A 20,546-nucleotide genomic window follows, 5' to 3' on the forward strand; every position below is an offset into this window, starting at 1 on the left:
AACAACTCCAGCCAGAAGAGGAAAATATGCCAAACAGCTGCTTCATTGGCAGCTCCTGCCCATTCCACAAAGAGAGCATGTGTGTGCATGCACTTAGGTAGGTCAAACAGCACCACTGAAATGTTAAGTATAGCAACCTTCCCTCACTCCTGCTTCTGCTCCTTCAAAAAGAGATGCAAATCAATCAAACAAAAGTTTATCAGTCCTCTATTTTTTATCCTAGAGCTCATGCCAGTTTCAGTCTATGTGAACTTATAATTCCTCCCCCCAACAAAAGTTGTGCACATTTTCAAAGAAAGAGAAAAAGATACACATTGTCATGCACATGTGTTCATGCACACTTTTTACCTGTGAAATTCATAAATGGAGAGCTTTCTGACTGCAGTTTTTGTTTAGTGATACACACAAATTGGATAAACTTTGTAAGTTTGGAGACTCAACACATTTCTCATCCATTGCTCTCTTCCTCTGCAAATGCTGATTAACAGCCCTGTATGCATGGAGCCCCAGTGGCAAAGTGTGTTAAAGCACTGAGCTACTGAACTTGCAGACCGAAAGGTCCCAGGTTCAAATCCCGGGAACAGAGTGAGCGCCTGCTGTTAGCTCCAGCTTCTGCCAACCTAGCAGTTCAAAAACATGCCAATGTGAGTAGATCAATAGGTACCACTCCGTTGGGAAGGTAACGGTGCTCCATGCAGTCATGCCAGCCACATGACCTTGGAGGTGTCTACGGACAACGCTGGTTCTTCGGCTTAGAGTCAGACATGACTGGACTTAACGTCAGGGGAAACCTTTACCTTTATGCACGGAGCTCTAGTTGTTGCAAGTGCATTGGAAAGGTAGCTGCTTTTCAGAGCAAATGCTTTGAAAACTCGGCAAATTGTCTAAATTTATAGCTGCACTTAAAGTAGCTCTCTGGATCTCAGCCACAATAGGGAACAAATGGTTATGGCTTCCAGCAGCCTGAAACTAATCACACCCTTAATAAGCCTATAGATTCTGAAATCATTTAGCTTCAGTTTTCCCTTAAAAGCAAACTTAAATGTGCAATGCTCTGTGTGTATATGTGTTTGCCTGCTTTTACTTCTGCATCTTGTTGAAAAGCTTTTACTTCTGCATCTTGTTAATGAATCAGCAGAAAGTCCCCAAGTCCCCACTTCAAGCCCCCATTACTCAAGATGAAGCCTGAACAGTGCGTGTTGTGCATTTAAACGTGGACACACACTTTACACTACTCTGGGTGGCTCAAAAGTGATTTGATTCCTCCTCTCTAGGATTTTGAAGCCATCTGCAGAGACACAAAGAAAAGAGATGCCACTGCCTCCGCCTCCACCCTTGTCTCCCATTCAGCCTGCCCAAAAGCCAGCCAAGACGGCTCACAAGAGGCCAAAGGGAGAGAGCAGTGCCTGCAGCCAGCCTTCCAATCTCATTCTCAGCACTGCCAAGAGCAAGGAAAGCCGCAAAGATTTGTCATCCTCCTCCAAGCACAGGAGACTGGAGGGGAAGCCTTCCGAAAGCTCAAAAAGCAACAAAGTAAGTTATAGAAACACATTTCCTCATTATGCGTCGTAGTGACCAAGCAACTTTTCAGCCGCAGAGGTGAAGCGGTGGCAGAGCTTGAAAATACCTGTTTCTGAATTGGTCTGAGAACTGCCTTTGCTGTATGTGCATTTCCATCCAAATCAGTAACTCTTAGGGTGCATCTGCACTGTAGAATTAATACAGTTTGACAACACTTCAACTGCCATGGCTCGATGTAATGGAATCCTGGGAACTGTAGTTTGGTGAGGCACCAGCACTCTTTGGCAGAGAAGGCTAAAGACCTTATAAACTGTGACTCCCGTGATGCCATAATATTGAGCTATGGCAGTTAGTGGTACATTCATTCTTCAGTGTAGTTATCCTGTGGGTCATTCTTTTTAAGTCAAATGACATATAAAAATCAGGTCTATCTGTGATCTTTTCCCTTTTGGTGAATGGCTAGTTTTGGCAATATGATTCTGCACCTTGGATAGATTTTTAAAACATCAGACTAAAGCACAGAATAAGTTCAGCATGCTGCTCACCTGGCAACCACTACTCAACATTGCTGATGTGATATGGAGGGGAAAGTGATAGTAGAGAGCTGTGCGAAATGTCTTCATTATGTGGCACAAGATACATAGTTCCATAACATTTAAATAGTACATAACCCACTTCCAGAATTAATTGCCACAAGATATGGTGATGGTTTAGATGGCTTATTTATATGAATTCATAAAGACTGCTGTAGCTATTGACCATGATAGACCACTAAATCAGAGCTTCCATTTTCCAGAGTAGTCATGCTTTGAGGACCGGGCAATAGTAGCTAGAGCAGACCTTCAAGCCCTGGGAGCATCTCTTTGCTTCTTCTAGGGATTATTTAGTAGGATGAAACAGTGTTTAACTTTTTTATTAGAAGCTCTAGCTTTACCTGCAAAATCATGACTATTAAGATTAGCCTGATAATGAAGTAATGGGTTTAATCCAACACACATATAACTTAGATTAGATCTTTTGAAATGAACTTTGTTAGTTACACAAGGTAACTAGGTAGAACTGATATTTGATACAGTTCTATATTTTTGTTGAAAGACACACATTGGTAAGTAGAGCGCAGATTAGTACAGATGTAGGAGCTCCTGGTAGCACAGGGGGTTAAAACTTTGTGCCGGCACACTGCTGACCAACAGGTCAGTGGTTCAAATCTGGGGAGAGCGGGTGAGCTCTCTCTGTCAGCTCCAGCTCCCCATGCAGGGACATGAGAGAAGACTCCCACAAGGATGGTAAAACATCAAACATCTGGACAAAGTCCTTGCAGGCGGCCAATTCTCTCACACCAGAAGTGGCTTACAGTTTCTCAATATGTTCCTAACATGAAAAAAGTACAGATGTATATATTCAAAACTATTTTTAACCCAGTTCCTTGGAACAATGTCAAATGGAAGGAAGAAATAAACCCTGCACTTAAATGTGGCCTGGATTGCTTGAAGGATTGTAGGAGATTCCAGGCAAGAAACAATCAGGGCCAGCTAATACCTCCCAGCAAAGGATTCCCCCAGGCAGGAAGCAGCCAGGCTTTGAAGCTGCAAGGCTAATCAAGGTGGCCAATTGCAACATTCACACTTGCCTCAAACAGACAAACAAAGAGTTCTGTCTCCCACCCTGGACATTCCATAGATATATAAACCCCACTTGCCTAATTTCCAACAAAATTGAGCTGTTTTATTCACTCTGGACATTTCTGTCAAGAAAAACACAACTTAATATTTTCGTGAATCTAGAAAAGTACTCATATGCTGCATAATTGTAAACTAAGTTTCCTTTAGTCTCTATTGTTTAAAGGGATAATGGGAAGGATGGATGTATAAAATGCATGTGTGTTTTGGAAAGTGTTTTTTCTCCATCTATATCTCATTTTTTGAGCATAATGATCTGACATCATTCCTCTCTGATTTCCCAGGGATCTGCAGAGGATGTTCCAAACCCTTTCCCAGTGCCTTCTTTGCCAAATGGTACCTCCAAGCCAACAAAACCTCAATGCAAGCCATACAAGTAAGATAAACTTTCTGACTTGAATGTGTCATCTTTTTGAGTTCTTACTTACCTTTTTCCCCTTCTCTTGTAAATAACTCTCTGTCCAAACCATCCTGCATTAATATTATTTGATAAGCAGTTATCCAGAATTAATTTTAAACCTTTTTGTCCCTTATTGTCTCTTTAATATAACCGCTATTTTTCACATATTCATATTTACCAGATTCTTAATTATACATCATTACACTTTTGTGGTTATTAATCATATGACAATTTGTTAAAAGGCTGCTTATATTTTTAGTAGCAATTCTAATCAAGCTAAATTAGATAATTTAAAATTATCTAATTTAAAATAAATGAGAAGTGAAAAGATTTTTAAAAGCTTTCAAGGTTCATGAATGGATTGAACTGAGACTTTTTAGCTATAAGCATCATATGAACTTCTACCATAAACAAGCAAGTATTCCAACTATATAATTGTTAAAAACACAGTGTCAGCAGTTATCAAAAGGATATGATATATAAAAAAATAACAATATGTTACAAACCAACCAATATAGTACACTATTTCCAGACTCTGTATATCACATTTGTTCTTTGAATCTTATTCTGTTTTTATGGCTGTTACAAAACAGGACATATCAGGATGTTTTGGAACATGGCTCTGAATGTTTTGTACATGTTTCATGTAACTTAAAATAACAAGGAACTTAAAACATTGTGTGTTTCTAAACAATGTGCTTTCTTCAGCATGTATCTCAAATCATATGGCATGGCCACTTTCTGACTTTTCCTCTTCACAAGCTTATCTAGGAGAAGACCTTTCTACTGAATCCAGTTTGAAGGGTTGAGTTTATTTTCTTCCTATCAGCTTTCTTCACTATCCAGCTGTTAGCACAATACATCAAGATGAGAAATATAATGGCATGAACCATCCTAACTTTAGTATTCAATGATGTATCATCACACTTCAGGATCTTATCCCGTTCTTTCATAGCTACCCTTCCAAGTCGTAGTCATCTTCTGATTTCTTCACCACACATTTTTATGATTGTGCCAAGTTGGAAGGCTGCTTTTTAATGCCCCACATTTATTTCAAAAATTGACATTTATTCCACTGAAGGGAGAAACTGCACATAGCCCTATCACTTGCACATAGTTTATAGTATACAGGGGAACTTTTTAAAACCATACACCACATCCACACTTTTATGAAAAGAAAATGTATGTTTTTAAGTATGTGTGAATCCATGTCATTACTGCATATGAACTGAATATCAGACTAAAAATTCAGCCTTTGCAGTGTGCATGCCTTTGTACACTCATTAGTCCTTTATTTATTAATTATTTTTAAAAAATCATGCCCATGGTTTTTTTTCTAGACAAAATCCAGCAGAATTTCACTTAAATGAGGCCAAAAGGTTGAAGCACAAAGCTGATGCAATGGTAAGTTTCTTGTCTTCATGCTGGATTCAAAAAATAGCAGTTGTTTAAGAAGGAAATTGGCTTGGGATTACCAGAAAGTTTGCTGGTAAATATAATGACGTAAGTGTATTAAGGGTATAGTGATACTATTAATTAAAATGAATGTGAGTATTGTAGAACCATAAAGTTGGAAGAGGCTGCAAGGGCCATTCAGTGCAAAACCATTTTGCTATGCAGGAAAACACAGTCAAAGCATTCATAGCAGATATTTGTTCCCTTGATCAAGACCAGTGGTTCTCAACCTGTGGGTCTCCAGATGTTTTGGGCTTTGACTCCCAGAAATCCTAACAGCTAGTAAACTGGCTGGGATTTCTGGGCGTTGTAGGCCAAAACACCTGGGGACCCACAGGTTGAGAACTACTGATCTAGACGCAATACCTTTATTGATGCAACTTAGAATCGTATTGGCTTTATTAGTTGCTGCATCACGCTATTGACTTATGTTCAGCTTGTTGTCTACTGAGACTCCTAGATCCTTTTCACACATACAGTAGTCAAACCAGGTGTCACCATGAGACAACCCAGAAAAGCAAGCAGTATGGAGAGAATGCACCTGAAATGAAATCATACTGTTGCTGCAGGTTTTTATATGGCAATACTAATAACAAGAACAACCCTGGATGGCCCTGATCAAAAACATACTATCTCCCAATCACAGATCTTATATGTGGAAAAAATAGGGAGGCAGTGTAATATAATTCTCAAGGTTGTTTCAAATGCAAAACAGAAACGTGATGATGTTCTGTAAACAACATTTTATTTTCAGCCTAACAACTTTGCACGGTCTGGTCTTTATAATGTTTAACTTTTCACTGTATTTTGTTTCATTTTAATTGCATTTCTAGTACATTGCTAGTACTTTGAGTACTAGCAAAAAGTTGGGATACACATTTTAAAAAATTTTAAAGTAGCAAAAAAAACAAGTAGTAATACATAGATTGAAAACAGCAGAGCAAAGTTTACTATTGCATAATATCACTGCGTAGACTGCTTTGAGAACTGTTTGGTGAAAGGATCCAAATATTTAAAATAATAGGAAAGCTATGAGATAGTTCAGTGGACTTTGTCATTTCAAATAGCAGGTAGGTAGAAATCAAACCAGTTATTATTTTTAAAAATGCTGCAAAGAGGAAGTTAACACAGTTGGCAGTAGACTGTCCTAGAATATTTCCCTTTGGTGTTCCAGTTTTGTTTAATTTGTAAGGGTTGTCTAAAAACTTCCAAGAAACATTCAGAAGTGTTCCTTCTCCTTGCCTCTGAATTGATAGAGTCCATTTTAAACCCTTCATATTTTGGAGCAAGTGTAAATTAAGCTGTAGTTTCCCCCCTGTTTTCTGTTTTCTATTTGTTCTGCAGTGGGGCAAAATATTGGGATCCGGCTTTTTGATAGAGAAAGCACTGGATAATATTTATTCCATTGTGTACTACAACTGTTATTTCCTCTTGGAATGGAACCAATCAGCTGTCCTTTTGTTAAGGACTGCACAGTACAATGACACTCACAAGTGTGGGACTGATTGAAGTCCATTTTTTGCCAAAGGAAATGCTCTCTGCATGTGCTAATCCCTGTGTATTTTGGATGCAGTGGAAGGTTATAACAGCATTGTACCCAGGCTTTGCTCATTCACTTGTGAAAGTAGAGTCTCTTTTAAGAGCTCCTGGGCCCTTATTTTCCTTTTAAAATGCAAATAAGATTTCTCATGATTAGAAGAAGTACATGTTTAATATCTGTTATCCAAAATTCTTGGGTCCAGGAATTTTTTGTATCTTGGATTCTTTTTTCCAGATTTTGGAATACCTGTATTTGCATATACAGTAGAGTCTCACTTATCCAACATAAACGGACCGGCAGAATGTTGGATAAGCAAATATGTTGGATAATAAGGAGAGATTAAGAAAAAGCCTATTAAACATCAAAATATGTTATGAGTTTACAAATTAAGCACCAAAACATCATGTTATACAACAAATTTGACAGAAAAAGTAGTTCAATATGCAGTAATGCTATGTAGTAATTACTGTATTTACAAATTTAGCACCAAAATATCATGATGTAATGGAAACATTGACTACAAAAATGCGTTGGATAATCCAGAATGTTGGATAAGTGAGACTCTACTGTACCTAATGAGATTGGACCCAAGTCTAAATACGAAATTCATTTGTTTTATATACACCTTAAATACACAGCCTGAAGTCATTTTATGCAATGTTTTAAATAAATTTGTTTACATTGAACCATTCAAAAGCAAAGCTATCACTGTCCCAGCCACCCCTGTGGCCAATTTCAGCTTTTGGAGGATTTTGGAACTCCAGCTAAGTGATAAACTACACAGAAAAGCTTCTGGGTGCCTCTTAACTGACCAGCACTTCTCCTTTGCAGACAGAGAAAGTTGGAAAGGCCTTCAAGTACTTGGATGCTGCCTTGTCCTTCATTGAATGTGGCATTTCATTGGAATCTGATCCTGTCTTACCAAAGTCAGCCTACAGCATATTTGCAGATACCATAGAACTCATCAAGTAAGTGGGCATCACTTTCTGTGAAACTTCCTGGGGACTAGTGAAGCCTTACTGTTATTTCATTTGTAGCCTGTCCTCCAGTCTCCTAGCACATGGGGTTTGTTACTTGAGCTAAGAGCATAGAAAAGGTCCAGGTTCATTACCTGTTATTGCCAATCATAAGGATCATGTTATGGATTCTTGGAAAAATTCTTGCACTCAACCCATGATAGCATTTGCCACCCATAGCCAGTAGTACTGAGTGAAATGATATGCCGAGTAGAACCAATCCCAGTTATATTGACTTTGAGGCTGAGTTCAGCTCTCTTGGTGCCAGTAATTTGGATCTACACCGTGTGCTGCTCCAAGAAGCAGCTCGCCAATTCATGTTATGAGGAGCCAAAATACTTTTGTTCACTCCAGCGAAATTTGGCTATTCTTTTTTCCAGTTAATTTGTATTGAAGGTTCCATAAAGCAGGAAAAATCTGTTACATATTTTGGCCGTTCATATAAAGAGCTGGCTTCGGTTGAAGATTTTATCAGGTCATGGCTGTTTTCCATGGTTCACATTTTATGTTTCAAGTCTTGTATCTTGAGAGGTTTAGTACCAAGTGGTGTGATACAAATTTTGAAAATACATCTATACAAATTATGTGAAATGCTTAATTTGTTATTAGGGTGTATCTACACTGTAGAATTAATGTAGTTTGATACCACTCTAACTGTCATGGCTCAGTGTTATGGAATCATAGGAGTTGTGGTTTAACAAGGCTTTAGGCTACTTTGCTAAAGTTCTAGAGCTGAACTTATGGGTCCTGAAGTGTGCATAAAAGCCATAGGCCACATTTTTATTCATTTTTTGCTTTAGAGGAACAAAGTCTTCCCCCAAAAGGCCCTGAGATGTTTTTTTTTTCTTTCTACTCTTGGAGGAGTCACAGTTAGGAACTTTCCCTCCACCCACCTGTAACAGCTAAATGTGAATTATCTAAATGAGGAGAAATTTTAAAAAGTACAAGATGTGAAATGTAGATGCCAATAACATGTTCTGGAGATCCAAACCAATAGTTATTTCCTCTACATCGACGTGGCTGTAGAAGAAAGGGGCTGTTTTGGTTACTGGTTACGTAAATAAGAACTTGTTGTTATTATTAAAAACAGCACTAATTTTGTTTTCTTACAGATTCGTAATGACATTAAAATCCTTTGCTGATTCTTCAACAACCACGCCAGAAAAAATCTTCATTGTGTTTTGGTGAGTGGGACACTGTTCTGTTTTGAACCTAATTTTAATTTGAGAAGCATGCAAGAGAATGGTTGGTAGCTGTAGGGAGCTTTCTTTCATTCACATTTAATGAACACACACACTTGTATATGGTGATTTAAAATAAAATATGAATGGGCAAAGCCTTTAGCCTAGCCATGGAAAGGTTCTGTCCTCCTCCTTTCCTTTTGTACTGTGACTTCACCAAATTTATGCTAACAAAATGACCTAGACTGCAACTCTCATAATCTCCTTCCAACATGGCATTTGGCTGGTTGGTGGGTACTAGAATGGCACAGGTACAAAGATACTGGCATGCCCTATCTTATTGTATTCCTTTTCTAAAAAAAAGTGTAAAAACATATGTGAAACTCATTATGAAAAGCTTAGTACATAATTGTACTCTTTTTTCTCTTTGTGTGAAGGTGATGCAGACTTTTCCACTGAGTTGGCTTAAATAAGCTCTAGGTTCTGATAGAACTTGGTAAAGTTATTTCTCGGGATTATCACTCCCAGAATCTCTTATCACACACATTGGAGATTTCTGGTAGCTCAAAAAGGTAACATTTCCAAGCTCTGTGAATGCATCATGTAGAACTTTGAGCTCAATCCACCTATGGAACTAAGAAAACATGCTCTTCCCAAGCGTTCCAATGATAGAATGGGATTGTTCATGATTTCTTTACATGAACTGTTTTGAATTGGATGAATTTCAGATAGTATGGTTGGAAAAAGACTCTTAAGAGAAGGACCCTTGAATATATGGCAGACTTCTTGCTTTGCTGGTCTCACATTTCCCACCAGCAACACCTCTGTTTAAATGATTCTCCAGTTGCAGTGGCAGAAGGAGATACCTTTCGCATTCAAGCGTAGGCAGTGCCAAACTGAATAGACCAATCGTCTGAATCATTGTAAGGCAACCTCATGTCTTTTGTGTTCATTGTGTTTCCACAGCATGCGCTGCCAAGCCATTCTGTACATGGCCATGTTTCGCTACAAAAAGGACACAGCAATAAAGTATTCCCGGACCCTTAATGAACACTTCAAGGTACAGGATAAAAGCATTAATTTCGAAGTGGTGAGGGGAAGCTAGTGCTCATACAAGTTCAAACCTTTTAAAAAAGGAAATTGGCCTTTGAATGGGTTCTTGTGATTTGTTGTGGTCGAGTGGCTTGTGCTCATAAGCAGTGGAGTTGCAATCCTGGGAGCTGCAAATTGATGCAAAATCAAAGCTTCCCATCTGTGGAAAGTAAATGGTTTCTTTTTGCAGGATAGCAGCAATCTTACATGAATGTGTGGCTTCTCCTGTGTGGCTACTCTAAGTCACATCAGGCTGAGTATATTCTGGTTCAGACATAATAATCATAGTCTAATTTCATCAAACCCACCTTGATTTATTAGAATGTGCATGCTTTCCTCTCTCGTTTCGTCCTGTCTTCTTTCATGAGCCTTAAGCGGTGTTTCAGGGCTAGTGGTAACAGAAAATTGCTTTTCAGTTCCATTTAAACTAGAATAGTAAAGGTAAAGGATTCCCCTGACATTAAGTCCAGTCATGTCTGACTCTGGGGGGTTGCTGCTCATCTCCATTTCTAAGCCGAAGAGCCGGCGTTGTCCGTAGACACCTCCAAGGTCATGTGGCCGGCATGACTGCATGGAGCACCTTTACCTTCCCGCCGGAGCGGTACCTATTGATCTACTCACATTGCCATGTTTTCGAACTGCTAGGTTGGCAGAAGCTGGAGCTAACAGCGGCCGCTCACACCACTCCCGGGGTTTAAACCAGGGACCTTTTGGTCTGCAAGTTCAGCAGCTCAGTGCTTTAACACACTTTGCCACCAGGGCTCCACTCAAACTAGAATACCATTATTTAAATTCTAAATACAAACCAAGATTGCAGAACTGATCCTGGTTTGAACATGTAGATAGACTTTAAGTTATAATTTCCAAGTTTGTACTTAAGAAACTGTGTTATTAAGGCATACATAAGAGGACTTGAATTAAGGCACATGACAGAACTCTTGCATTAAGGCATACAAAAGAAAAATGGAGCGTGCACAGGCACAACACATAGGAGGTGTAATTTTAGTGACGTGTGCATATATATTCATGGCTTAAATGCACATATAGTTGGCCCTCTGTACCTATGGTTTCTGTAACCACAGATTCAATAGTCCACAGCAATTCCTTCAAGAGAATCTTGATGTTGCAGTTTTATATAAGAGACACCATTTACTGTGCCATGGCATATAATAGGGCTTTAACGCCCACAGATTTTGGTATCCACAGAGGGTTTTGAAACCGAACCCCAATGGATACCAAGGGCCCAGTATATATCTCTTTCTGGACAGGGCACTCTGTCCAAAACTTCCTTCTGGAAGATGTCAAGCCCTGGGAGGATCTGGTGTTGATGCTTAGAAGTGGAGATGTGAAGGGGGATGCACTTCAATCTTTGAAATTGAAGCTGCTCTCCATCGTGGAATAAGATGGAATAAAATCTGGCACCTGAATTTAAAAGACAAGCTTAATCTGCCTTAGAAGTTCATTACGTTATGTTTCCACTTCCTTGTATCTTTGATACATGTTTGATTAACATTTGGCATCTTCTAAGATGGCTTCAAAGCTTTCAACATGCAAACTGGTCAAGCTGGTGTTAATTATGAAATAACTAGAATTTCATTTCTTGTTGCAGAGTTCTTCAAAATTCAGCTACTTTTTAGTCATCTGAATTGGCTCATTTTCCTCTCTTTTTTGAGGGTTGACATCTGTTAGAGTGGGGAGAGCAGGAAACTTTGCAGGTGCCTCTCTGATGTAGGATTTTAGCCAAGGTTTGATAAGCTGGAGTTTTATCAGACCAAGGTTGTTTCTCCTGAATGTAGCCATGTAAAAATCTTTCTACTTTGGCAGACCTTGGACGGCTGAATGCTCAGAGGGAAAGGGCCTTTCATGTTCTATGTTATTTGTTGTTCTTTTTAACGGTTTATTTTTTATGGCTTTAAAGTTTATTATTGGGAGGACAGCAGGGTAGAAATAAATAAAGAAGTGGCAATGACTATGGCAATGATTGTCATGGAATAAGATGTAAATCTGGCACCTGAATTTAACAGACAAGCTTGTTCTGCCTTAGAAGTTTTATGTTTTCACTTCCTTGTATCTTGGATACATATTTGATTTACATTTGGCATTTTCTAAGATGGCTTCAAACTGGTCAGTAATTAATTGATGTTAATTATGCTGATGTTAATTATGAAATAACTAGAATTTCATTTCTTGTTGCAGAGTTCTTCAAAAATCACTCAAGCACCTTCCCCGTGTGTCGCAAGGTAGGACTTAATGCACACATTATTTAAAAAAGGGAAATTTGGGTTTTCAATTGGAAGATTCAAGCTCTATCTTCTGAGTTTAAATGAGTTTTTAACTGATTTAATGAACACTGTACCAGGAGTTTCTGATGCTCTTTAGACTTGAAACTCATAACTGTACTTTCAACTGGCAGTCCTTTACTCCATTAAAGTGGATTCTGATTTCCAATGAATTATTTCCAATGAATTCTTCTTACAGAAGATTAATTGCAATCTTCCATTAAAACTCTTACCTTCCATCTTCATAAATGAGAACACCATATGCCTTTGAGGAGAGTTTGGAAAAGTTACTTTCTCAGGAGGGAATTCCCCAAATCCATGAGACTGGGCAGTACTTCTGGAAATAGTAGTTCCGAAAAGTAACTATTTCAAGTTCCCATTTAGAGTTGTGTGAACCTACTGGGGAAATAATGTCTGGATATTGCCACACTTTATTTGGTGGGGGTAAAAGGACTGTGTTCCACATTGTTAGGGCTGCATGCTGACTGGTTAAGAGAGGACATTTTATTGCCCAGATTCTCAAGTGATAATTGTTCATAAAGTGTCTTCACTGAAAAAGCCAGCAGACAGAGGACAGTCTGTGTGTCTGAATAACAGAATGCTAACTGCATCTTATGAATAAAGCACAGTAGATGTTTCCTCAGATAAATAGGATACAACTTTGCTGCATATGATGCTCCTCATACAGAATACCTTCTTACAGGAAATGGTATTGGTTTTCTACTTCATCCCCGGATTTCCAGTTTTCCCCTTCCCTAAACAGACATTTATTTCTGCAGCACGTGAGGCCCCTTCTTGCTTTCTGTCTCAGTAGACCTGCTTTGATACCCTCCTCTTCTATCTCTGCATTAGAATTCAGTCAGTTAGAAGTGATGATAACATTACTTTTGTGTGTTTTGTCCTCCAGGAGTACGGGCACACCTTCTCCTCTTTCCCCGATGCCTTCTCCAGCCGGCTCTGTAAGCTCCCAGACGGGCTCAACTGCCAGCAGCTGCGGGAGTGGTGGCATTGGCTCTTCCATCAACGTTCCTCCTTATATCCCAAACATCACCTCTTCCTTTGTCAACATCACTTCCTATATTCTCTATGCCTATGATCTCTGGGAACAAGCTGATGTTTTGGCCAGGAGGAATAAGAGTAAGCATTGGCTCCCATGTGTCAGTTGTGCATGCAGCATGTTGAAACTTTGTTTTTCCATTTGGAAAGGCCCCATAACTCCATAGCAGAACTGAGAAGGAAGACTGGTATGATACTATGGAGAGCTGCTGCCAAGCAAAGTAGATTGTAAACTGAGCTAGATGAATAAGTGCTGACAGATTCAAGACAAGATAGAAGCACATTTTCACATCAGTATAAGCAGCAGATATTGTTGCAATGCAAAGAGGGCATGAGCATACATTTGTGTAAATGCAAGGTAGCATTGGAATATTTTTTTTTTCATGTCAGGAGCAACCAGAGTTGCTTCTGGAGTGAGAGAATTGGCCGTCTGCAAGGACGTTGCCCAGGGGACGCCCGGATGTTTTGATGTTTTTACCATCCTTGTGGGAGGCTTCTCTCATGTCCCCACATGGAGCTGGAACTAATAGAGGGAGCTCATCCGCACTCTTCCCCGGGTGGGATTCGAAACTGGCAGCTTTCAGGTCAGCAACCCAACCTTCAAGTCACAAGGCTTTTATCTCCTAGGCCACCAGAATAACCAGTGCTGATTGGCAAAAAATTGCTAGAGCACACCCCCTGCATATTTATCAATGCTTGGCTGCTTTCACTCTTTGCTCTGTTTTACTGTTGCTGCTATTGCACCTGTAGTAAACGTTTTTTCCTACGTAAATTTGATTCAGCCCTAACCAGCACTTGATTTGAGATGTTTAGACCTTCTGCACTGCAGAATTATTGTAGTTTGACACCTTGTTAACTGCCATAGCTCCATCTTATGGAATCTTGGTACTTGTAGTTCGTTGTTTGTTTGTCAGAATTTTCTATCAGAGAAGAATAAATATGTTAGAAATCTACAAATCCCAGAATTCCATAGCACTCCGCCATGGAAGTTAATGTGGTGTCAAATTGCTATAGTTCAGCAGTGTGGATACACCTTATGTCTAGTGCATGATTCTTTTTGGCCAAAGGGCATAGGGAACTATTTTCTAACTCTTCGGGCACCATCTAGTCCCTGCTTGAACTCCTTACTGGTGGGTAGGGAAAGGGAACCAAATCAGAAGAGGAAGTGGACGGTCTTTGTTCCAAAGGGAAAGAAATGTATGTGCCCTACATCTGGGAATGCAGTCTCATTTCCTTGCTAGAGGCCCAGACCAGCAGCATCTTCCTCCCTCCCATTTACCTCCCCAGTACTCAATGTGTAGTCATTCTTTCCCTTTGGTAACCTTACACACAGCAATGGGGAAATCTCTGTTGATTTATTTATTAGTGAGTTAACCCCCCAACAACCAACTCTTTGAGTATTGGTAAATGAGTATCAACTGTTATGAAGTCAGGTGTGAAGCAAACATTTCATTTCCACCTCCTCTCTTTCAGAATTTTTTTCTGATCTCAACGCTGCCGCCTGCAACCTCTCATTGAACAGCAGTATGATCGAACTGGTACACTACACCCGCCAGGGTTTGCAGTGGCTGAGACTGGAACCAAATAAGCCTTAATCGGTGCTTCGTGACAACCTTGCCTTGGATTCTTTTGCACTTTGAATGCCTCAGAAACAGCCTTATTGGCGGACTGGTTGAGTACAAAAAAAGCACCTGGAACAAGGTAGAATGAAGCATGATGGTAGAGATCTGGTACCACTGGAAAACATTTTTAAAAAGACTACATTTTTCTGGTGCCAAGTGGAGAAGAGGCCTCAAAGTGGAGGATGCCTTCCTTTCTTTCTTTCAATGGACAAAGTGCAATTTTCTCTTCTTATTTTTTGTTTTCTTTTTCCCCTCATCATGGTTTCATTGTGTCAATGGTCTATGAACATTTCTACAAATAAATAACCAGCAAGACAAAAAGAAAACCAAACCAACTACGTAATCAATCTACATGAAGAAGTGCCGGTGAGAAGGAAATCCGCCTCCCAAAGAATTTTCCACAACACCTCAATTGATGTAAAGATGTTTGTGGGCCCAGTGTAAGATTAATTCCCCACCGCCGTACACTGCTTTTTTGTTTTAAGGGAAAACCAAAATGAAGTTTGTCATAATGCCTTCTGGTTCCAGAAGGGTGGGATGAACAGAGGGAACAGAAAGGAGGAAAGGGGAGACCTTCATCAGCACAACTTTGCCTTCTGCTTGAATGCAAACTCCCTCTCCCCCTCTTTTCTTGGCTTTTTAAATATAAAATGGCTCTTCACTTACTACCCGTAGCTGTTTGTTGCACTAATAATGCCCCCTTTCTTTGCTGGTTGGTGTGTGGCCCATAGTAGGCCTACACAGGCTTCCCTAGCTGTAATTCCCAGGGTTCTCTCTCTCTCTTCCTTCCCTCCATCTTTCTTACTCTGTGTGGCAGCCACAGCACAGCAGTTTCAGTTGTCATGTTTTCTTGTGATATTGCATGTTCTTGGGGAGCATGGGCAGATTTCACAAAAGAAACAGGAATGCTGGGCTGCCTACCAGAAGCCACAGTGAGCAGAGGATGCAGTGTAGGTGATGTTCATCCCCCCCCCCCCCAAATGGGCCGGCAAGTTGCCGTGTGGGCTAGTTCACCCTGCAAATGAATTGAGCAATACTGCACTAAAGAACTGAACTGGAATTGCTTGCAACCCACCAGCATGAAGTACTTCATAAAAATGCTGTTTTTTTCATATTCCCTATTCTTGGTCCATACAGTGGAGGCATCACAAAGTGTTTCAGTGAAAGAGTCTTAGACCAGGCCTTGTCAAGCAAGCACAGTTTAGAGTTGCAAGGTTGCTGAAGGAGGAAGTCTCTAAGGCTCCCTTGCACCTTTATATTTGGAAGAAGCAGGACTGGACTACCAGAAAGGTCAATACTAGGTGTACAACTACATGTTTCCGATTTGGATCCTTTAAAAAAAGGAGAAACATTGCAGCTTGTCATTGCAATCCACTTTCTCTGAAATGATACGAGGGCTATCCAGAAAGTAGGCTATGTTTTGGATTTTAAAAAGATCAAAGTATAGGATAAATAAATTACCATATGCAGCTGAAAGACACATCCCAAAACTACAATCTCATGTAATCCCCATTTAAATTTAGCCACGTTTCTTATAGATAAATAAGTTTGAAAAGTACTGCACCAGTAAATTTGCCGCCTCTCTCCTCTGTTTCCAACAATGGGGGCGTGGCTGGCAGTGCAGCGTTTTGGCTACGCTGCAGGAAGGGAGAAGGGGGAAGAGCTGACGACACAAGCGGGGAATTTACTGGTGCAGTACTTTTCAAACTCATTTATCTATAAGAAACGTGGCTAAATTTAAATGGGGATTACATGAGATTGTAGTTTTGGGATGTGTCTTTCAGCTGCATATGGTAAATTATTTATCCTATACTTTGATCTTTTTAAAATCCAAAACGTAGCCTACTTTCTGGATAGCCCTCATAGATAGCAGTGCTTTCCTTTGTCTATTGCTGCACTACTTTCAATTTATGCTGGCAGGTGGAAGATCCAATATATCTTCCCTTTTAAAACATTTCCATTTCCCCAAACTGTTTTGAACCACCTCATCTCCCGATCTAGAGTAAGAAACCAGCAATTGTCGTTGGTTTACACAAGCAAATTCTCTTCCTTCTATAGGTTATAGCATTTCCAACAGAAGAGTGTGCCTTGAAGACTGCTCCACTCCAAAGCTGTCTTCTTTCCCTAATTTAGAGTAATAATGATTAAAGAACTTATTTGTTCCCTCCTCAGTGGTGCCTTAAACCCTCCCATCAGTTTCTGTTGTCAACTGACCAGTCAAGACAGAACAATGGGAATATCTTCCAAATAAATTGTTCTCAAGTATGGTACCGGGTTTTTTTTTATTTTTTTCCTAACTCCCAAGGTCTATATCTAGTCATTGTGTGTTCATCCCATTTAAGAACAAAGTTGCCCATTGTATGGAATTGAAGCTGTGCTCCTGTTTAGCAGGATCTGTTCTGTACCTCTGGGAATTGCTTAAATGCAATTCCGAAAGGTTATTTTCCTCATCTCAAGATGAAATTTTCCTGGAATGTATTCTGAGCGTAGCATTAAGCAAGCAGGTCTTACAGATGGTCTTGGGGAACATTAAACCTTAAGTAGGGTCCATAATGTCATCTCTCTCTTTGATATAACTGCTGTGAAAATCTTTTTAAAAATCAGAGGACACAATTTGAAGTGGCACGCATTCAAAATATTGCTTTCATTTTGCTTTCCTCTTGTGCTGCAGTTCATTTGCATTGGGAACCGTAGTTCTTTTACACCCATTGGATAGATAGATGGATCTCCCCTCTCCATCCCAAAGCTTTTCTTGTATGTCCATATGTAAAACAGAGGTATAATGCATCTTGCAGTTGTAAACAGGAAATGAAATCGGAATAACTGTCAACATTTATTAGTCACGAACTGGAGAAAAGAACAAATTGGGATGCTATGCCTTCTACATGGTTAAATTTTTGTCTGCCTTTTCTTTCTCAAGATGGGAGGGGAAGCCATTTTTCCAAGTCTTACGTTTTCAAACTCCTTGGTCTGGCAAAGTAGCCACCAAACACTAAACATACTTTACATTTCTTTACCTTGCTAATCAGGTTCGCTGCTTCTCCCAGCCAACTGACCTCTGTAGTCTCAGGACTTTCCCTCTCTTCACCCCACGCACCTTATTGCTGCTGCTTTTGCTCTGTTAAAATATATCTTGAAATTAGCAATCTCCAGTTGGCAAGGGACCCACTTTAGTCTGCCTGTTGAGCACTTTATCCAAGAGATAATGATCTGTGATGCTCCCTGTTCTAACCAGTCATCTGGTTCCTGAATGGTGATTGAGATTCAGATAGCAGCCTTTGTCTCAGTGCTGCTGGTTTTATATCCCTATTGAGTGATGCCAAAATGAGCAATGCCCATGGGTTTCTCCTGAAACAAAAACAAAAACAAAAAAAATCAGATTTGGTTGATGACCAGGATGGCCAAATAAATAAAAAATCCCCAGTGGGAGCACAGGATCACTTTTAATTTTTACAGGTGTTACAATGACCCTTCTATGAAAACCCTACTCTCCTATACATTCTGCAATTTCTTTTTATTGTATGTGCAATTACAACTAAGCAGTTGGTCGATAGGGATCATATTTAGAAAGCCTGTACCTGGCTTTTCTTCCTCTTTGAGTTTATATAACAAAAGACCAACTGAATGAATGATCTGAGAAAAAGAGAACTTCATCACTGATGGAACTTCCACTAATTTTGTGCAGGAATTTGGAGCTTTCTATCTAAGGAGCAAGAAATGAATTGTTCTGCCATTTTAAACACAGGTCAATGGAGCTGAACACTCAAAGCAGCCTCCTTCGCCCGATATTTATTTAGAATTATAATAATTAATGTATTTAAATTGTCAATGTTCTATATGTCTCAGATGCTATTATTTAATGATTTTCAAGTTCCATTGTCACTGGAGATGTGGACTGAAAGCTAAATTAATTTGACAATTTAATTTTAAAAGGGCAATTCCCCTTTCTCCCTCACCCTTCCCCTTGCTATTTCCTTGGTTTCTTTATTAAAAAATCTGTACATTTAAATTTATTATGGGGTGTTGTGTCTCCATCTTGTAAATAACATTTTTTTCTTCCCTGTATATTGGTGGTATTTCCAGGTTGATTTGTTTAATTCATGTGGGGTAATAAAATATTAAATGAAATGGCCTTTTTTTTGCAAGTTGCTTGATTTTTAAAACTCTTTTATTAATAGTGGAAGCAGTGCCCATATTGGTTTTCCTGTACAAGAACAAAATGCACAAAAAGAAAAGGAAGAAAAAAATATTGGCAGGGTAGTGAAGGACGCCATCAGCTCTGCGGGGCTTCAAAACAACATAGCATATCCAACATAACTAGTGAAACTACAACTGGCTGAGGAAATCTTCAATGGCTAGTGCTCCAGGCCAAGTCACAAAAATATACTATTGCTGCTTCTCCATGCCTCCAAGTTTGTACTCATTACAAGCATATATGGCAATGACAAATCACGCGATACCGCTTTGGTTGAGTAGTACTGTTTCTGACAAAGATTAACAAGGCAGGTATGGAAATGTTACAACTCCTCGATGGAAATAAATCAACCCAAATTTCCACAGGAAAGTTATAAATAATTGAATTTCACTGCAGGAAATGACCCCTTGGAATAGTTAACCAAGACAATGCCAAGCAAGCAACAGAGTAATGCAGCGCCTCTGCCCAGCATCTGGAGATCAGTGTGAAATATGCCTCTACAAGAGGTTTCACTATTGCAGTTACGGATGCATATTCTACAGTTAAGACATCTATAGCCAATTCATTTTCATGGCGCAGGCAGCCCCCAAGTTACGAACAAGATATGTTCAGTAGGTTTCTTAAGTTGAATTTGTATGTCAGTTGGAATAAGTACATTTTTAAAGTGTAGCTCCAGCCAAACATATGTTTTAAGCCTTGGATAGCATAGGGAAGGGTTAATACCCCTGTGGTGTTTGTCTTGCTGTCTGTGTCCGTTCAGAAGATTTCACCTCACATTCTGTCCCTGTGATAATTGGATTTTGAAAAAATTGGCTTTTGTGGAAACAAGGATTGGTGAGAGCTTCAGTGGAGGCATCCTTTTCCCAGGATTACTTTCAGGTGTGAGTTTCCCTTCTGAGAGGTAGATTTCTCTCACTTCCTGTTGTCTCACCCCCATTCTTAACTATGAGTAGTTTGTACGGCAGATGTTTGTAACTCAGGCACTGTATTTATGATCATGCAGCAGCTGCTGCGAGTGATGGAGATCAGTTCTAGGGACTGGTACATTCCCATCTGCCTGTAATCTCTGATGTGTGAAACTACAATAGGGATTCTGCTTCTGACTGATACACTAGAGATCACTGGAGAAAAAGAGGTTGGAAACTACACCCCTATGGACAGGAGAACAAACCAACTTTTTTTGCAGCAGCTGCTTGGTACAGCAAGATTTTGAGGGGTTGGGAAGGCACTAAAGTATTCTTAATTTAGTAGCCAATATAGGATCTTGGCCCTCTAGGGTAGTAATGGTCTACGTGTGTTTTCCAATAATTTCAATAATAATAAAGCAGTGCAGTTGAGCATGGTTTACAAAAGTATGAGATACATGTGTGCTAACATTAGAATATTTTTGTTTGTGGAAATACACAGGAATAACTGTACAATCAGGATGTGCCAGTTCCATCATACTGCCCACTTTAGCTATTTTCTCCCAGAAGCTTGCACAGAATTGATCTAGGCAAATACTAACCTT

At 39.6% G+C, this 20,546-nt stretch overlaps 1 protein-coding gene across 6 annotated transcripts in view; it reads left to right on the top strand.

Annotated features, from left to right (window-relative positions):
- Window positions 1–18,973, top strand: part of aff1 (ALF transcription elongation factor 1) — a 172,062-nt gene extending 153,089 nt beyond the window's left edge. For all 6 annotated transcript variants that reach the window (XM_062981848.1, XM_062981850.1, XM_062981851.1 and 3 more), the window contains 9 exons: window positions 1,275–1,533; window positions 3,485–3,576; window positions 4,941–5,004; window positions 7,427–7,563; window positions 8,724–8,795; window positions 9,759–9,852; window positions 12,081–12,124; window positions 13,071–13,300; window positions 14,693–18,973. In XM_062981848.1, coding sequence (XP_062837918.1) covers window positions 1,275–1,533; window positions 3,485–3,576; window positions 4,941–5,004; window positions 7,427–7,563; window positions 8,724–8,795; window positions 9,759–9,852; window positions 12,081–12,124; window positions 13,071–13,300; window positions 14,693–14,814 — 1,114 coding nt within the window. In that variant the 3' untranslated portion in view covers window positions 14,815–18,973. The remainder of the gene's footprint in view (window positions 1–1,274; window positions 1,534–3,484; window positions 3,577–4,940; window positions 5,005–7,426; window positions 7,564–8,723; window positions 8,796–9,758; window positions 9,853–12,080; window positions 12,125–13,070; window positions 13,301–14,692) is intronic.
- The last annotated feature ends 1,573 nt before the right edge of the window (window positions 18,974–20,546 follow it).

This window comes from Anolis carolinensis, chromosome 5, assembly GCF_035594765.1.
Source record: "Anolis carolinensis isolate JA03-04 chromosome 5, rAnoCar3.1.pri, whole genome shotgun sequence".
NCBI lineage: Eukaryota > Metazoa > Chordata > Lepidosauria > Squamata > Dactyloidae > Anolis > Anolis carolinensis.